General features: G+C 37.3%; 1 protein-coding gene across 2 annotated transcripts in view; it reads right to left on the bottom strand.

The window, feature by feature from the left end:
- LOC134811010 (uncharacterized) overlaps nucleotides 1–19,402 on the bottom strand; it is a 38,936-nt gene extending 19,534 nt beyond the window's left edge. For both annotated transcript variants that reach the window (XM_063817715.1, XM_063817716.1), the window contains exons 1-5: nucleotides 19,219–19,402; nucleotides 14,546–14,638; nucleotides 6,255–6,308; nucleotides 5,927–5,962; nucleotides 3,632–3,670 (exon numbers count right to left, since the gene is read on the bottom strand). In XM_063817715.1, coding sequence (XP_063673785.1) covers nucleotides 3,632–3,670; nucleotides 5,927–5,962; nucleotides 6,255–6,308; nucleotides 14,546–14,638; nucleotides 19,219–19,386 — 390 coding nt within the window. In that variant the 5' untranslated portion in view covers nucleotides 19,387–19,402. The remainder of the gene's footprint in view (nucleotides 1–3,631; nucleotides 3,671–5,926; nucleotides 5,963–6,254; nucleotides 6,309–14,545; nucleotides 14,639–19,218) is intronic.
- Between the last annotated feature and the right edge of the window lie 1,455 nt (nucleotides 19,403–20,857).

Genomic DNA, 20,857 nt, shown 5'->3' with positions numbered 1-20,857 from the left:
AGGAGTTCTCTAGACAGACTCAAAGAGAGTCGGTGGGACAAAACACCCAACCAACCACAGAGCACAACAAAGTCACATGAAGTGGAGTGAGAGCCAAAAAGCGAGCATTTTGTAGTCAGGTGGTGCATTTTACCCGGTAATAGTATGCTGATGTCAGTCCGTAGTTAACCAAATAGTTGCGTTATATGGGATAAGACGAGATAGGCTTATAACTTTATAAGGGACTACTGAGAGCAAGGTTAACATTTTTTATAAAACTTTTCTTAAAAAGGAGATTACGATTTTGACAGGTCTAACTCAATATTGCTTAAATATTCATCTAATTAAGTATTTTTTTCTCCAAAAAAGGAAGTTTTACCATGACGACACCTTGCCATGTATTCGTCACTTAAATCAACTCTTCTCATGAGAAATACGTTACGTGTCATTTTATTGGATTACTTTAGAAGAGTGTAGTGGTTATACTACAGTATATTTAGTATAATATTACTACTTGAAATAAGTGGGGGGGGGGGGGGGGGGGCGGGGGGATCATGCACTCAGTACTGGACGTGATGTTGGGGTGGTGAGTCATATTTTCTTTCAATCACAGTTAGTACTTTTGTACTAAGTGGTGGGTCTGCTGCCCAGGTCAATATCATTAAAAATATGTCGTATATAATTATATCTGGGTGAAATATGTCATGGTTTTTATCACCCGATGGGGCATTTTTGGGCCCCACACTGATCCAAAATGGCAGAGCCTGATCCAGGGGGACAAAGCCTCCTACAGGCAAGTCCTAGAAAAATTTATTGAAAAATTCTTAACTATTTTGATATAATTCTTCAAACACAAGGATATTTTTTATATGGTATGCCCCCTCAGATATGTCAAATATCCGTTCATCTGATCAAATGTGCGCCAACGTTTTTCATGTCAAGTTTTGCCTGTAAAAGACAGGTAAAAATATGCGTGAACTTTCTCAGATATTTGTTAATCATGACAAATGTCAAGATTTCGGATGTCATGATTTCGGATGTCATGAAAATATCAAAATATTCGCAAAATTTGTTCAAGAAATTTTTTCGAAAAAAGTTTTTTTAAAGGAATTCTGTAATCAATTATTTCTGAAATTAAATTAGTTTGTAACAAAATTTAACAATAATTTGGTTGTTGTCGTGGTTTTCCTTCGAAATATGTCGTATATTAATATGCGAAATATGTAATGATATTGACCTGGGGTCTGCTGCTCATTTCCCATAAAAAAGTTAGTACATGGTACTAAGGGGGGTGTCCAACACCAAAAAAACCCGTTGGGTTTTTTGGGTTTGGAGGTTTTTTTTGTAACTTTTTATCTAATTCGACTACATTAAAAACAAAACCCCTACTGAATAGTGGGTATAATTTGCCCATTTCCCAATGTTTAATGAACTGTTTAAATTAATTTCTTGGTGGGTATCTTATTTTATATACCAAGTCACAGTTAGTTCTGTGATTTCTCAACAGTTAGGACCGCAAAAGCCGGCAAAAGGGGGTGGGTGTCTTAATTATTATCCGAAAAAACAGTTAGTACCGTGATAACTGTTATGAGGGACAGTTATCTAGCTGTCCCTCATAACTGAAATGTAACGATCCCAACATATGTATCAGCAACATAAATGATGTGGAAGCCATGGAAACTGCTGTAACCATGGTAACTACTGTAACCATAGCTGTTATTTGTAATTGTGTAACCATAGTAAAGGTAACCATAGCAATAATTCAGACGACTGCAACAACTTTGGTATTCGTTGTCTAGAACCCAGTATTTCCAAGAGTAAAATATTCGCATGGAATTTCTTACTTTCTCAAATTTAACGTTCGTTTACAGAGGTCATACCTACTTATTATTGTTGTATACTATTTTTAAACTGTATGAAAATATTAAATAGCATAGATAAACGTCGCCCCAGCACATAAAGAACTAATGCACAGCATTTTCCCCACCCTTCTATCATATATGTTCCAAGCAATATATTAATACCGTAATTATGCAAACAAATCTTCGTAACTGCCCGACTGCATTACCCATAAATTGTATTAACTAAGTTCCAGGTTCCTAGATGACGAACTTTCCTAGACTTTTAATGAATCTGGAAACACTTAATGAGGGTTATACTTAGCGAAATATTCCTATGATTAAAACGAAAGTTGTGATTCTTCGTGGTCGAGGGATATTAATTCACAATAAACCATATAGCAATATGACCATATACCTACCATTAATATCTTTAACTACATGTATTTCATGAGAATCGTGATTTCAAATGAGCAATGTTAGTATATTAAAATAATATAGGAAATGCTCATAATATATAGAACATAGATTAGTGATGCTCACGCTTTTCAGGGGTTATATCCGTTAAACCGTTAAATCCCTACGTAACGTCTATATTATGGGCCGGGGTACAGCCATCTTAACATAACCATAATAGGGGCCGGGGTACAGCCATCTTAACATAACCATAATAGGGGCCGGGGTACAGCCACCTTAACATAACCATAATAGGGGCCGGGGTACAGCCATCTTAACATAACCATAATAGGGGCCGGGGTACAGCCATCTTAACATAACCATAATAGGTGCCGGGGTACAGCCATCTTAACATAACCATAATAGGGGCCGGGTTACAGCCATCTTAACCAGTGGGTTAGGGGATCAGCTTAACGTAAGACGTTAGTTTTAAAATTAACTTATCTAATGAGACTACACGTCAGGAGCAAAAATAGGTGAAGTAACTGTAGTTGATACTTACTACTTAAACGGTTGCCATGACTGCTGCAATACAAATGGTAACCATGACAACTACGCTGGTAACCATTACAACTACACTAGTAACCATTACAACTACACTAGTAATACACTACACCATAACAACTTCACTAGTAACCATGACAACTACACTGGTAACCATGACAACCACACTGGCTAAAAAGACCCAATTACCAGTTGAGTTATCTTATTGTATAGGCCACCAGAACAAATAATCTCATAACAATAAAACACTACAGTGTGCGGATATATGCGGATATGCAGAATATACTATTTTGATTAGATTGAATATGTGTGTTGTGTGTGAAATAACACTACACAAACAAGATAAGTTATTTTGGGCCCCCAACCAACCTTATCAATAGAATTTATAAAAGTAACTGTAGTTAGGATTACAATGGGATAGATCACTCAAAAGTCAAAGTTATCAATAGCATTATAGCTAATATAATGTTAGTACATTCCCTACATTATACAATATAATATATATCATGAATCTATCTAATATATATAATATTGAGGTTGTTAATAACCACTGGTTATATTACAAATCTACTCAATAGCGATATCGAATAACATTAACTCGGGATGTTTCAATATTGATTAATACTTAGTATAGATAATACCACATTTATAATATTTATTTATATAATGTTACCTGACACTTGTATTGTGTCAGTTGCTGCATTATTTCATTCAATTTAATTTCATTTCATATCACTAAAACCCCCATTGAGTAGATAGCGATTCTCACTATGGAACAATACAATCCAATACAATACAATACAATACAATACAATACAATACAATACAATACAATACAATACAATACAACTAACCTTGATCAGTAGGTTCTTCTGGTCTTCCTCTGGTTCACTCTGAAAAGGAAGGTGTCACTGAAAGTCACTACTACTGCACTAAAGTAGCAATTTAACAGCTGGTAATTTAAAAGAGATTTGTAGTACATCTATTATTACTAACTTAGTATTATTACTAGTAGTATTATTACTAGTAGTATTATTACTAGTAGTATTATTACTAGTAGTATTATTACTAGTAGTATTATTACTAGTAGTATTATTACTAGTAGTATTATTACTAGTAGTATTATTGTTGCCGAGGAGCTGGGAGTATCTAGGAAATATAAATAGTTGATTTATTTGGCGGAGAGTAAAATTTAGGACGGCATTTCCCACCCTCATTTATAATGTTCATGTTGACGTAGAATATATATACGTAGCATATAGATGCGTCAGGAGTGATTACACGTTGCGAATAGTTAGCATACTTTAACATGACATGATCTTCACGGCAAATTAATCAGCAAACACTGCTGTGTGCTGTGTGAGGGATGGTGCAATTTAATATCTAGTTATTATATAGTTTATAATGGGTATAATATAGTATATGATATAGTACATAATAATATAGTATACTAGAAACCTGATGGTCGAAATATCGCTATATTCGAAGAATTTTAAACTCAATCTACTGTTCTCATTTCTTTTCTGTATATAACACCACTGTGACCGGTGTAAATTCAACTCAGTTATAAGTGTACCGGGTACCCTAATCAATACTACATATTATACACCGTTTTATACAGTATAAGTATGTTATACACTATATACTTGAACAGCTCATTATGCCTGGAGCTGGAGGGGGATATTTAAAACATATAAGTGATACGAAAGATTGTATTAGCAGGAGCTTTCAAAATACTTGTGTAAATCGTTTTCAACTGAGGATGATGTAAGATGTTGTGAAGGGTGATTATATATGTTGTAATGACTAGTGGTGTCAATGATGAGTGGTGTGTGACGTGAAAGGGCGGAGTGGTGAGGGTGAAATTATGGGCATTACTATCCCTAATAAGAAAACAATAACTTTCTTTCAGTACACCTCTATTAATTAATTTATCAATTAGTTGTATTTATCCCAGGGTTATTATTACTCCGTTAAAATAACAATGTTATCGGGAATAAGATGGTCCGATAGGTTAATTGTTAATATTGCATTTTCTTTAAATACCCATAAATATGACTAGACGTATATAAATAGACTATAGAATAACACTGTAAGTTCCAAGGTAAACAACCCTCCTTTGAACTTGCAGTCAAGCTTTCAGTTATGATATTACCGTTAGTTTCACTTGCTACATCGTCAAGTTATTGTATTTAAAATAGTAGCCGGTACCGCTAAGAAATGATACCGGTAATAAATTATACCGGTCGCGGTAATAAATTATACCGGTAATAAATTATACCAGAGCGGGATAAGTAAGTTTGGTGCCTGATTGTTCAGCTTTAGCTATTGTACACTCAACGTCACTTGGCAGCCTGATACATTATTCAACAACCGGGCTTGCTGGTCTCCCGTGTATACAGTGGGAATACAGAGGGATTTCTGTGGTCTCTGAATATCAAACTGACCGGTGAGCTATATAAATAGAGCGATCGTAATACTGTATATAATATATTATATAGAGGTATATAATACGCTCCACCAAAGTTATTAACAATAACATGTCATATTATTAGAGAAGACACAATTTTAGAAAGGAGTGGTCTCTCAAATAAGCTTTTAAGATAGGGGAGGGAGGGAGGAAGGGAGGGAGGAAGGAAGGGAGGAAGGAAGGGAGGGATGGAGGGAGGGAGGGAGGGAGGGAGGGAGGGAGGGAGGGAGGGAGGGAGGGAGGGAGGGAGGGAGGGAGGGAGGGAGGGAGGGAGGGAGGGAGGGAGGGAGGGAGGGAGGGAGGGAGGGAGGGAGGGAGGGAGGGAGGGAGGGAGGGAGGGAGGGAGGGAGGGAGGGAAACATAAAACGCAGCTGATTATTAAGGCAATTCTATTTAATGGGAATGAATTATGAATGTTATCTTCTACTCAAAGTAGGGTTTAGTTTTAATGTACATTGTACAGTCGGCAAAATCAAAAGAGCGCTAAGTCTCAACGAGGTGCTCTGGAATTTTCAGTTGTAAATTTTAATCGTTTTGAATATGAAAGAGATAAAAGGATATGAAGAGAGAGCTCAGAGAGAGTGGGAAGGAGGGAGGAAGGGAGGGAGGGAGGCCGAGGCCGAGAGGGGGAGGGGGAGGGAGGGTGAGAGTGGGAGAGTTTGTAAGGTTTTGTACTCACCTCACTCTTATCAAACTGAGGCAAGTTGCTAGCACCCTGAAATATGTACAGTTTAATAAAAGTAATTACACTACTACACAGGAACAAAAAGAGGACGAGTAACTTATACCCTTGAGGAAAATCCAAATATATGCGCATATATCATTATAATGATACTGGACTGTATTGTGCAAGGTCACGCAATGCCTCTTTCTTGCCATCAAATACCTATATGCGAATATCTTACAATCAGCTAATTACATTACAAAATATGCGCGTGATATTTTACACTGAAACTATACATGTACACTTTGCAGCTTATGTACAAAAATACAAAGTTAAATTTTACCTGCTGTTTTATTACTGGCCTCTTCTTAACTTGTCGAGTCTTATTCTTGTCAGCCTGAAAGAGAATAGATAAGAGTTACTAGACTGTTATACAATCGAATGTGCAGTTGATTGAGAATGAGCTTAGAAATGGTCCCAGATAAGATATGGTATTGAGGGAGAGGTATTGGTTCACGCTCTGTTCACTTTGTTGTAGCTTTTTGGGTCGACGGTTTGGTTCAAATACATTTTCAGTCAGCAAATAAATTGCGAATTGTAGTTTGATGACTGGAATGAATAAATGAATCTGTTGTTTTGGTGACTTATTTGCTCGTATGAGCACAGCCACTATACAGTATACAACGGTTAAATGCTTAATGAACACACTTGCAGGTACCACCTGTATTCACATTCAGACCTGAGTTTAGTCATTTTCCGATACGAGATTGAGGACGGGTTCTATAAACAAACAAACAAACAAACGAAACAGTACACCTAATGTACAGTCCTTGAACTGTTTAAACAATAGGTGACACTAGAACTACTAGGTAGTTGGATGCCATATTATTTAACGGTGTAGGTGGTCGTACTGAATAGGCAAGTGAAGACAATAGTTCTACAATTCACTGTAAATATTTTATGTACAGTTCATGAAGGTATTTACTTTTTATTTCAAAATTCAATAAGTTTTCCATCTATGTATTACAATTACATTTACACAAGACCAAAATATCTTCAATGATTGATAATAATTGTGATAGTATCAGATAAACTAGGTGGTAACTAGGTGGTAACTAGGTGGTAACTAGGTGGTAACTAGGTGATAGTATCATATAAACTTAACGCCCTAGGCATGGTGACTGTTATCATTACCTCGATACAAGACAGTGACACTGTCATTATGTACACATCATCGAAGTAGTAGTAATGGTTGTAAAACACACACTAATACTCTGACACACATTAGTAACATGAACAGTAATGACAATGTAACATGAAGAACAATGAAAATGAGCTATTGTTTGTACATGTTATGTACTGGTGGCATGCAGTGTCAATTATGAAGGAGTAATACCGGTGGGTAGTAGTACTATACTAGTACTATAATAAGTAGTAGATATTGCAGACTATTTTAACAACTCCAACTAGTCACCCTCATTAAAACCACACTTAAAAACTGTACAGCAGTCCGAGGGGCTGGTTTTATAATTCTAAACACTATATCTGGTGGAATGTTTAAGTTAGCGTGTGTTGTCGTTTAAAAGTTTTCATCTAAACGGATAATAATAACAGCCGTTAAGCTCAGTTTAACAGTTGAACACAATGTCTACTACCGGAATAGCACGAATACTAAAATACAGGGAGACGGTTCCTCCCTTCTTTGTGCTTTTGTCGCCGTCTGCATTTTTTGTACAAATTACGGGAATGCTTGGTGTAAAAGTGTTCAAGCCATTTCCTTGGAAATCGAAAATTTGCGGAGTAAAAGGCGAACAGTGACGAACACTAGTTCTAGAACAATAATGTCCCTAAAACAATTAAACTTGTAGTGATTACCAGCAATACTGCTTCTCAGTTTAACTTGACAAATTCCACACATTCTATTGTAGGGGCGCAGTAGAAAACAAGACGTACACTTCAGCTCTAGTTGAGTTAGCTATAGAAAACAAGTAGACTGGAGAAGTACTTCAGGAGTCCATGTAAGTATTAAGTACCGTACTACGTCTCCTTTCTGTACTCAAGGATGGAAAAGATTAAAACAGTGTCCCTACATATTTTTACTTTGGATTGGAAGAAGATAAGACGTCTGCACTCTAACACTCTACTTTAAGGACACGTTTTTTTTAAGTGTGGTGAGTTGCTGATTTCACCTTTTTCAAAGTAGAGTGCACAAAATGAGGAAAAAGACAAAAGTCGCAATGCTTTTTAAAGTGCAACCATAAATTTGTACATAGGATGAAGTGAAAATATTCAGCAGTTGTGATTTGAAAAAACGATGTGCCAGGCTCAAGCAGAATATGACTTATGAGCGATTAAACTGAGTGCCAAAAATCAGCAAACCATTTTAACCTCCAATTGACTAATTCCATTGATTTCGCCATATTTTGCTCAATATTGTTCACATTACACTAGTAAATTGGAGTGAGTAACTGTTTTCAGCATTTTAGTCATTATTAGCAATTCCAGTAAGTGACAGAATTGAGCAAAAAGTCATTTTTATATCTGAATACGACTGCTCTATTGATGGTTCTTGTCAAAATATTAAAAAGATCAAGGTGTGACTGTGTTTTTTCTGGATAAGATAATGTTTGGTTGTGTATTTAAACTAATTCCTACATGTCTATGTGCCAGCCATCAGCAAAAAGTCACACATGTATCAGCTTGAAATTTAATTTTTTCTAATTGATGAAATAAGTATCGAAATTTCAGTTCTCTTTTTCAGTCACCATATTGACTTTTAGATTGAAGGTGCCATTAATCAGTTAAAAGAAAGCTTGAACTCTGTACTGCTTACACTCAATTATGTCCCGAGTGCCCAAATTCAGCATATCAGTCATATAGATAAATGATGTAAAAAGACAAAATTTGTCTATTTCTTGATCCATGGGTGTACTAGTGTTAGTTTAAGCATCTATTTCGAAAAGTAATGTGTTCATAAAGGGGTCAAAAACAGATAATACAATTAGAGTGCCACTAATCAGCTGTAGTGACTGCTGCAGCCAACGTGGGAATTACCAATTATTGTAAGTCAATATCAGCATTATCAATCATCTCAAACCACCGAATATTTTATGGTGCAGATACAAATCTTAGTTTAGTTATATCCTGAAAATTTAAACAGCATATGTGTCTTGGAAATCAGTAAAAAGTGACTTATTTGACAGAAATAGTCATTCTTACTGCTAAATGGCACTCTTTTTAGTTCATAATATTGTTTGAGGGAGCGGTGTGCCTTTATTGTTTAATATGGCACAATTTTGTTGCACTGTGTGCCATTATTCAGCTTTAAATGACTTCTTTTTCTAGGCGTATACCAATGGTAAATCACATAAATCGTTTGCTTTGTAAGCAGTGTTGTGATAACCTGCTATAACTAACTTAAAACTGGCACAATGAACTTCAAACATCAATAGTATGTACCAAATTTCTATGATGAACATGATATTGTTGTCAAAAATCTACTTTATCGTGCCAATAATCAGCAAAAAGTCATTTCTATAAAGATTTTAAGCTAAAAATATTATTTATAAAATGACTTTTTGCTGAATTAGAACACACAATATCGTTAGATTTTGTAAAGAACCATCTTGATGAACCTGCTTATGCTGTCAGACATCAATTGTATAGTGCTAATATTCAGCAAAGAGTCATTTCTTTTGAATTTTTAATCGTGATGAATTTGACCTAAAAATGACTTTTTACTGAAAACTGACACATAGTACAGACAAATCCGTCTGAAAAAATCGATCTGCTGACACACGAAGCTTTCAGAGGATTTTTGACGTTTTTGAGTCCCATTAGGTGCCCTTTATGGCTGACCAACTTTTCCAAACTTTTCCACTTGTCTTAAGGCCACTTTTTGCCACTTTACCACTTTTTACCACCTTTCTTGTTTGTCGAATATCTTTAGTTGTGAACATCGTAAAAGGTTGCGGATCAATCGAGTGTGTTCATATTATCAGGAAGAAAAACTTTTGTTCAAACAATTTTTACGTCAGATAATAAGTTAATTGGATAATTATCAATTAACTAATTAGCAAAATTCTAAAAATTTTTTATTGGCTCAAAATGATCGGAATAGCTTGAAACACGGAGAAAAGTATTTTTTAGAAAAACTTTGAAAATTTTTCACTTACATTTTTTTTCGAGACTTGAAAAAATTTCGAAAATTCAAAATATTTTTTCCGCCAAAAGTGATCAAACCGCATGAAACACGGAGAAAAATGCCTTTCAAAAAAACTTAATACTTAAATCGCCAATATTTGTAGTTGGAGTTCAGTAAATCTCGGCAGATTTTAGTAAACAGGAATTACTAAGTGAAGAGGTCTGAAACTGAAAAACGTTAACCATACGATCGCGCGGCGATATAAGAGTTTCATAAACTAATTTCCACAAAAACTGCACCAATGGCACAGTCAAGATCGAAACGATAGCCTGCTGTACTGTCATTTTATTGATTTCAATGATGAATCAGTGGGGTTAAGATAATCACATTTGTAATAAATAGACATCTCTGTACCGTCAATTGTGCTAATCTAAACCAGCCTACCTGTATTACCAGACCTCTTCTTTTCCTCGACAATCAAACCAAGTTGTTCATATCGCATTTGGTGGGTGATGTAAGTAGTAATACATATCGAGCTGTATTCAATCACAATACGACACAATGCAATACGTTTATATTATATTATGGCCCTTAATGAGGTATATGAAACGTTCTATACCGTACACTTCTCGTTACTCCAGTGAGAGGCCCAGTATGGAGAGGTTTAACAGTTTAGCACGAAAACGTCTACTTGGCCTCATGGCTCTTTGAGCTCAAAGAAGGCGAGAAAAGACCAGAAAGCTTAAATTTTCAACTCCACATTTATCCTGAGCTGATCATCATGGCCCCAAATATCCTACGGGAAGAACCTGTATTTTTACCTCACGACGTCCGGATTTCAAATCAACACCCTCAATAACATTAACAATCCTTCCTGATCAGGATCTGTCTCTATTAGCAATTTCCAAAATATCCTGACTCTCGTGGAACATTTCACTGAATTAATTATTACTGGTTTTTTATTACCCCTTGCCCGTCATTCGTATCTACATCTTACCCTTGCCAGTATGTTACCCTTGCTGATTTTACGTTTAGCCGACCCTGACATATGGGGGTGATTTGAGGTAACCACCGATCCAGCATAGTAAATGAAGCGGTATGCAGAACAATACAAAACAAGTCACAGTTGATGTTGGAAGGTGTATTTACACTTGCTTCCTGGACCTGGCTGTTCCTTAGTTTCCCTGATCTGTTCTTGCCTTCTTCGAACTGTAAATGAGCCATGAGGCCAAGTATACGTTTTCGTGATAAACTTTAAAACGTCTTTATACCGGGTTTCTCACGGTATAAAGCGTTACATAACCCTCATTAGTCATTAAGAGCCATATAATATACACGTATTGTGTCGTAGTCTGATTGAATACAGCTCGATATGTATTAGTTTCAATACTTTCAACACTATACTATATAACAAATAATTTTAATGACAGGATGGATTACTGAGGGCACTGTGTTAAGGTGATTTAAGTGGGTCCCAATTCCCACCGACCATTCTTCTTTGTGTTATGAATACTTGCTTCATCATCTCCTTTTAATAAAAATCACGGTGTCTTTATTGACTAAGCGCATTACTACTTACATCACCCACCAAATGCGATATGAACAACTTGGTTTGATTGTCGAGGAAAAGAAGAGGTCTGGTAATACAGGTAGGCTGGTTTAGATTAGCACAATTGACGGTACAGAGATGTTTATTTATTACAAATGTGATTATCTTAACCCCACTGATTCATCATTGAAATCAATAAAATGACAGTACAGCAGGCTATCGTTTCGATCTTGACTGTGCCATTGGTGCAGTTTCTGTGAAAATTAGTTTATGAAACTCTTATATCGCCGCGCGATCGTATGGTTAACGTTTTTCAGTTTCAGACCTCTTCACTTAGTAATTCCTGATTACTAAAATCTGCCGAGATTTACTGAACTCCAACTACAAATATTGGCGATTTAAGTATTCTTGAAACGAAAAATTCACTAAGTTTTTTTGAAAGGCATTTTTCTCCGTGTTTCATGTGGTTTGATCACATTTGGCGGAAAAAATATTTTGAATTTTCGAAATTTTTTTCAAGTCTCGAAAAAAAATGTAAGTGAAAAATTTTCAAAGTTTTTCTAAAAAATACTTTTCTCCGTGTTTCAAGCTATTCCGATCATTTTAAGCCAATAAAAAATTTTTAGAATTTTGCTAATTAGTTAATTGATAATTATCCAATTAACTTATTATCTGACGTAAAAATTGTTTGAACAAAGGTTTTTCTTCCTGATAATATGAACACACTCGATTGATCCGCAACCTTTTACGATGTTCACAACTAAATATATTCGACAAACAAGAAAGGTGGTAAAAAGTGGTAAAGTGGCAAAAAGTGGCCTTAAGACAAGTGGAAAAGTTTGGAAAAGTTGGTCAGCCATAAAGGGCACCTAATGGGACTCAAAAACGTCAAAAATCCTCTGAAAGCTTCGTGTGTCAGCAGATCGATTTTTTCAGACGGATTTGTCTGTAATAACACTCTTAATTTGATTTTCGAACAGAATACTGTTGAGCAGACTTAATCTCGACAGTATGATTGAAAAACGTTCTAATTTGTTGCTGTCTAGCTACTGCAATGAAAAAAAATCAATTGTAATTTTGCGAGTGAATTTTTACTGAATACAGGCACACATAAGGTTTTTCCTAGGTTACATTATTACAGATCAACGTTTCTTGAAAGTTGTTACAGTTCATTCACAAGCTGATCGAAAGTATGGGCCTTGTACAACCCCTTCAACCAAACTATAAATTTTACCAAACAAATGACTTTTTGCTTATTTTTAGCACAGCTCAAGTATTCCTACCAAAATCCAAATATTCTTTGAATAATTCTGAGACATAATCTGAATTTTGAACAGAAAAGTCGCAAAATTTAGTTTTTTATGGGCGTTTTAAACATTATAGTCCAAAATGCTGAAAACTGGAACTGCCTTGGTATTACATTATGACATATTAACTAACTAATGGATTTTCCTTACAGGAGCAGTTAAGATTGAAGGCATTTCTGTGCAACACTTTCTAGTTACTAGTCATTTCACTTTCACTGTCAAAAGTGTCATGGCACTCAAAGTCATTTTCACCACACTTAAAAAAAAACGTGTCCTTAAGTAGTTTGCTAGTTAACACGATAATAATATATGATCAGTATAATATGCAGTACATATTATATATAATAAGTGTATGTTACTTTCACCAAGAAGTGCTCAAATACAGAGCTAGAGCTTCAGCATGAAGCTCAGGTCAGACGCAAATAGTAGCCAGGATTAAATAGAAGTTACCCCTCGCTCTCCCCTCGTCTATTTGCCCCTCTCCACTCGCCTAGTTGCCAGTTGAATATTACAGTTATTTATAGCTGCAATAGGTGTTTATAAACACATGTTCCCTTCGTTACAATGAAATAAGTTACATAATATGTTAAAGAACAGCACACTAAAAGCGAGTGTACGTGCCTCGTTTTTATGATGTATTATTATTATTATATTAAATTATAATATGCCGGTTCCTTACAATTTAAATGAATACCGCTTTGTAAAATTATACAATTTCAACATAATATATGAATTAATTTGTGTGATAAACAAAGAAGATTATCACGACGTGTTAAAAGATAATTAAATCTAAACACGTCTCCACACTCCATTACTCGACATAACACCCCATTTGTCATTGTTATTCCCGCGCCTAGCAGGAGTTGCTTCAATGAACACGAGTATAAATTATCATCCAGTCATGACTCATGATACATTGTATTGTATTGTATTATACCCATTATACGGAGTAAGATTGTTATATTGTATCTCACAACTATAATATACTATGTATATAATAGTAGCACACAGTATACCGTGCTTACAAAAGAACACAATAAAGAAACTAACAATAACCAGACTTCTAATAGAGGCAGTGGGGGTTTCTTAACTAATTAGTTGAGTTATAATTTATAGGAATAGGGTACAGTCTACCGTAGCGTTATGGACGCAGATAATGGAATTGGTTCTCATAGCAACGTACACGTGGCATAATTGATCATAACTAATCGCTCATATCAAATTGGTGTTAAATCACATCGTTACACAGCTGAGCAGAGTTTTTAGTTTATCTTGTTTTGAAATAAGTTTACATAGACCGAAATTCGTAATAATATATATTTTAAATAACGACAAATTACAGTGAATGTGAAAATTACTAATTATATGAGGATGCGTTGTAACTACCTAGCCCGGTAAACTTATCATGACTTCTCTACATTACAGAGTAAAACCACCCTTAGCTTAGACGAGTCGGACAACGAACTCTCTCAATATACGGGATTATAGCAAATTGAAAAAACACAATTGTTAAGATCAAACTTAAAGTCAGCTGTGTTTAAAATCTAACCATCTCAAAAAAGTGAGCTGTATGTACACAGTTATAATTAGTGATGATAACATAATATTATTACTTTATTATAATGACAATTCACCTTATCAGCACACTTCTTCCTCTTGGTAGCATTAGTTCTCTTAGGCTGGTCCAGGCTCTGGGCAGGCTGTATCTTATCAGTAGGGTAGTACTCCTGAAAAAAAGTTAATTAGAATAAAATAATAAATTTAATTCGTTAATTAGTCAGGTTTCACATTCAAAATGCGATCGCTCTAACAACAAACCTCGATATATAAATCTTTGATATCTCGAGAACAAACTAATTTCCACTTCAGGCTCTACAAAAACTTTTCAACCATAGACGAAATCCCCACTATGATGAAACTTTGCTGTCGTCTTTAGCTTCGGCTGGGCGACTCTCCAAGATGCCCTGTTTTAAGATGCAGATCTTGCAGCCCACCATAACACCACAGTTCCCCATGTCCAGAAAACATGTACTAAGTATTAGTACATGTTGTACTTGACTATGCATATTTGTTTTGATTTATTATTATGTGTTCTTTTGTTGTATCTTTGCATAAGTATTATAATTTTGGTGTTCAGTAATGTTTTAAAAGGTTTAGTGAATTTTGTTTTCGTAATTATATTTATTCAGGACGTTACAGAAGGAATTAATTTAATGTAGTTTGAGGAGTCCTAACTCTCCTCACGTCCGTAAATGGAGTTTTCTTTGTATCATATAATATGAGCAGTTGAAATCATACTAAATAACACGACAAACCACACCAACTATTCAACAAGCTGTAACATTACTGTTCCTAGATATCAGACAGATTTCAGAAAGCTGCTATGTGTACACCACAGCTCAGCCAAGAAAGAGTTGAGCAATATTTTACAATGTGTTGATTTAAGTGTAAATTCCTCTACCTAGCACGTAACTGCTTGGGAACTGGGCCTCTATAGTCAATACAGTGTAAACAGACTACGACTCTACAGTGCAGACGCAGTGTGTACAATGTATACAGTGTATACACTATACGGTATACAGTGTACAGTGTATACAGTGTTGCTATATAACACTAGACGTTATGTTACTCAACATCAGTTAACAATACCCCTCAATCTTACTAATGATAGTGGAGCTCAGAGTTTGCAGCTGATAGTGGCTCTTATCTCGATCATTGACATGGACTTTTACAGTCTACGCCGTATATGATATAACAGTACAATAATTCCTGACATTACCCTCTATCGACGGTATTTTTGCCAGACGGCTGGTTGATACTCTGATTAGTAAGTTCCAGTTATTAGACTTATGCAGTTACCATGGTTACATCTCGTTACCATGGTTACTAATGTAGAGCTCTCTTATTGGTTAGTTTGGGTAGTTAAATGAAAGCAGTAAAACTTGGCAGATACCCCGCCTCACTCAATTAAAACCTAATTAAGCTAATTGGAGCTAATTGGAGCTTGTTAGGAGTGGCCAATACAAATATTTAGTGTTTCTGCATTGCAGGCTATAATTTAGAACACACCATTAAGTGTAAGAGCAACTAAAACACACACACTAACACGTGAGTGTGTTGTGTTGTTGTTAATTATTAACGTTGAACAATGTTACCATGGTTACATGTCTGGTTAACAGTAAAACATATTTCATGTCACTAGTTCAGGATTAAAAATAACATAATGACAAAAACAGAACACGTCAAGGATGTACATTTGATAAAGTTTGAAATAAGTTCGGTGTAAATCTGTCATAGCTAAACAAAAGGTCTGCGCCATTATAACATCACACTCTTGAGAAACAAGTCACGTCATGTCTGTTACCATGGTTACATCTGCCATCATGGTACCATGGTTACGTCTACCACCATTGAGGCAGAGAGACTACTAGTTGGATAATTTGACCCCTAAAAAGCAGTGCTCTCCTCTAGTGTAATAGAGGTCAGGTGAGGGGGTTACTTTGTGTTGCGTACTGGTCTCACACCCCACACTGTGTATTGTTATAGAGGGGGGCTCTATGTGGCACTGCTTCTCTCAACACACTAATAACACTCTCCAATACTGCGGCTACCAACACTAGGGCCGGGGAGGGGTACAAATACCAACACTAGGGCCGGGGAGGGGTACAAATACCAACACTAGGGCCGGGGAGGGGTACAAATACCAAGACTAGGGCCGGGGAGGGGTGCAAATACCAAGACTAGGGCCGGGGAGGGGTACAAATACCAACACTAGGGCCGGGGAGGGGTACAAATACCAACACTAGGGCCGGGGAGGGGTACAAATACCAACACTAGGGCCGGGGAGGGGTACAAATACCAACACTAGGGCCGGGGAGGGGTACAAATACCAACGCTAGGGCCGGGGAGGGGTACAAATACCAACACTAGGGCTGGGGAGGGGTACAAATACCAACACTAGGCCCGGGGAGGGGTACGAATACCAATACTAGGGCCGGGGAGGGGTACAAATACCAACACTAGGGCCGGGGAGGGGTACAAATACCAACACTAGGGCCGGGGAGGGGTACAAATACCAACACTAGGGCCGGGGAGGCCGAGGGGTACAAATACCAACACTAGAGCCGGGGAGGGGTACAAAAACCAACACTAGGGCCGGGGAGGGGTACAAATACCAACACTAGGCCCGGGGAGGGGTACAAATACCAACACTAGGGCCGGGGAGGGGTACAAATACCAACACTAGGGCCGGGGAGGGGTACAAATACCAACACTAGGCCCGGGGAGGGGTACAAATACCAACACTAGGGCCGGGGAAGGGTACAAATACTAACACTAGGGCCGGGGAGGGGTACAAATACCAACACTAGGGCCGGGGAGGGGTACAAATACCAACACTAGGGCCGGGGAGGGGTACAAATACCGACACTTGGGCCGGGGAGGGGTACAAATACCAACACTAGGGCCGGGGAGGGGTACAAATACCAACACTAGGGCCGGGGAGGGGTACAAATACCAACCTTACGGGAGGGGTACAAAACTCATAAACCATGACCACTGCACTTTACTTCAAAGTTGCACCTGTAATACATTGAAACAAATACCAACACTAGGGCCGGGGAGGCCGAGGGGTACAAATACCAACACTAGAGCCGGGGAGGGGTACAAAAACCAACACTAGGGCCGGGGAGGGGTACAAATACCAACACTAGGCCCGGGGAGGGGTACAAATACCAACACTAGGGCCGGGGAGGGGTACAAATACCGACACTTGGGCCGGGGAGGGGTACAAATACCAACACTAGGCCCGGGGAGGGGTACAAATACCAACACTAGGGCCGGGGAAGGGTACAAATACTAACACTAGGGCCGGGGAGGGGTACAAATACCAACACTAGGGCCGGGGAGGGGTACAAATACCGACACTTGGGCCGGGGAGGGGTACAAATACCAACACTAGGGCCGGGGAGGGGTACAAATACCAACACTAGGGCCGGGGAGGGGTACAAATACCAACCTTACGGGAGGGGTACAAAACTCATAAACCATGACCACTGCACTTTACTTCAAAGTTGCACCTGTAATACATTGAAACAAATACCAACACTAGGGCCGGGGAGGCCGAGGGGTACAAATACCAACACTAGAGCCGGGGAGGGGTACAAAAACCAACACTAGGGCCGGGGAGGGGTACAAATACCAACACTAGGCCCGGGGAGGGGTACAAATACCAACACTAGGGCCGGGGAGGGGTACAAATACCGACACTTGGGCCGGGGAGGGGTACAAATACCAACACTAGGGCCGGGGAGGGGTACAAATACCAACACTAGGCCCGGGGAGGGGTAAAAATACCAACACTAGGGCCGGGGAAGGGTACAAATACTAACACTAGGGCCGGGGAGGGGTACAAATACCAACACTAGGGCCGGGGAGGGGTACAAATACCAACCTTACGGGAGGGGTACAAAACTCATAAACCATGACCACTGCACTTTACTTCAAAGTTGCACCTGTAATACATTGACACCTTCACCTTAAACTCTATGTTACTGCTGTGCTTTTAGCCCCTAAAACATACCCAGCCCATCTGTCATATTCTATATTATATACAGGGTGTTTCATAATGTCCTGATTTTAGAAACAATAAAAACTTGTATAAAGGAGCAAAAACAATTACCGGTTGCTACTAGTCCGTAAGGGTTACAAATTTAACTTTTTCCCAACTATTGGTGGTTGACAACTATACACCATTGAGCGCTTGATTCATAATGCAGATTTGACACCCTCTACAATTGTTTTAAATGCACGGCTTTCACTGTGTGCGTCTTTGATTGGCATATACATTTTTTGATTACAACAACATTGTAGGGGAAATTGATCGTGCGTGGTACGGTGTAACTGTGGCGAAATTCTAGTTTAAGTTCGTTTGTTCGAGTGACTCAACTTTGTTAATTTTTGGCTCTGTTCCAAAAAGTCGAAATTTGAGAAAAATGGGGTTCACTATAGAAACAAAACTCGATATTGTGAAGACTTATTGGGTTTGTGGAGGCAGTGTGATAAGTGCTAACTACTAGGTGTCTGTTACAAAAGAAGGACAAGTCTAAGTTCAGTAAACTTGACGGTAGGACAATACGTATAACTGATTCAAAATAAAATTTCAGGAAAGATTTGAGCACTATCCTCTTAAAATCATTAGCCACTTAATACATTTAAATTAGATAGTACCATATTACATGTTGGTTAGTCACTTAATTAATGTAAATAGATAGTAGATATTAGAAAATTCAAAATGAAGTTTACCAACCTTTAGATCATCGTAGGCTTTAAATGACAATATACTGATCCCATCAATTGTGTCCTCTTCAAAGTCCAGGTTTGCCAAATTGGACTTGATTTGGCTGGACTTTGGAAGCTTTCCCAGGATCTTCTCATTAGTAATTTCACCGTTAGCTACCTTCTTTGATCTACCCATAGCATGCTAAATCCTTGTTAAAAGGTTCAAAAGTTTAGATATGTACCAAATTCATAAAAAAAACAAATTGGTATGAATATTAATCATCTTACAGACTTGATGGGGACAAGGATTTACATTTTACATACTTGAACCCAAAGCTAAAGTGAAACCAGTCATTCTAGATATATATGGGATGATACTGCTCAAATAATCTTAGAGTTTAGGGCATAATGTAATAATAAGACAAGAGAGCACAATTAATATTTTTTCCCCAATGGCACTGAAAATCAATTTAAACAGCAGAAGACTTCACATCAAATGCAGTTTATTCAAAATCTGAATAAGTTGGACAGAAATTCGTACTGCTTAGATTTGATTGGTTCACAATGAATAACTTTTTTTAAAACAATGAATCACTTCTTCTTTAGCAATCAAATTAATCCTGAGGCCTAACACCAGCTTCAAACGTTATTTTCATTTAAACCGATTCAAATCAATCATCTGTAACACAAATAACTATTACTCACACTCAAAAGGAAGGAGAACTAAATGACTTGAACTTAGCCTTAAACAGTGTTCAACAAAATATTAAAACTGACCTTGCCTAGATTACTAAAGCTTGCAAAAGCTGCAGTATCTTAGTAAAACATAACTTGTAGCATACCACATGTCATAGAGCATATTGAAATAATTTTCCCTCTGATTCCATTTGAAACTTTCATCAAATGGTACAGAATAATACAGCAATAGAGCTATTTAATACAATAGTGACAAAGAATGTTTAGTCTGGAAAAGTGCTCAGACTGATTACAGGTTAGGGCAGGCACAAGTAAACAGGATTTGACTGAACTATTTGATTGAGGACACCAGTAACATCCATGTTAGAGCACACATGCTCTGGACTCTTACTATGGCAAAAATGGGGGTGCAAAATGAATATAGGACATAAGTTTATTTATACACAAATTAGAAACATTTTGTTGTTTTGTTTTAAGTTTTATGCATTTTGTCTGTTGTGCATCATTTTCATTTTAATAAAGATTAAAGATTAAAGTACTTTAGCCAAAAGATTTCTATAGAGCATGAGAAGTGCAGTAGGGTTAGTTTCAGTCAAATTAAGCATAAACGATATCATTGCAATATTTGATTGTGGTACAAATAGACCATTATTAGCCCCAAGTGTTGATCACAGTTGATTGGGTGATTATAACGTCACCTGAGCTGGAGCTCGGTTTTCCACCCATTAAAACTAATGAGAAGGCATTAAATTTTAAAATGGCTAGGAATCTACATTTTAAATAACATTTGGCTACCACAGAAGATGAAGAACTGCTTGACGAGGTATCCAGATTTCTCACTGAGTCGAAAGAATCTGGTAAGTTTAACCAGATGAATGGAAGGTCAGTCCTCAAATACGTTGAAAGCTACACTTATTCTGGAGACTCAAATCCCCCGTCCTCACCAGCCATCCCACCAGTATTATCAGCGG

Source organism: Bolinopsis microptera, chromosome 2, assembly GCF_026151205.1.
Source record: "Bolinopsis microptera isolate Bmic1 chromosome 2, MBARI_Bmic_1.0, whole genome shotgun sequence".
Classification (NCBI taxonomy): Eukaryota; Metazoa; Ctenophora; class Tentaculata; order Lobata; family Bolinopsidae; genus Bolinopsis; species Bolinopsis microptera.
The sequence above is the reverse complement of the archived record's forward strand: the minus strand, read 5'-3'. Positions and strand labels throughout refer to the sequence as shown.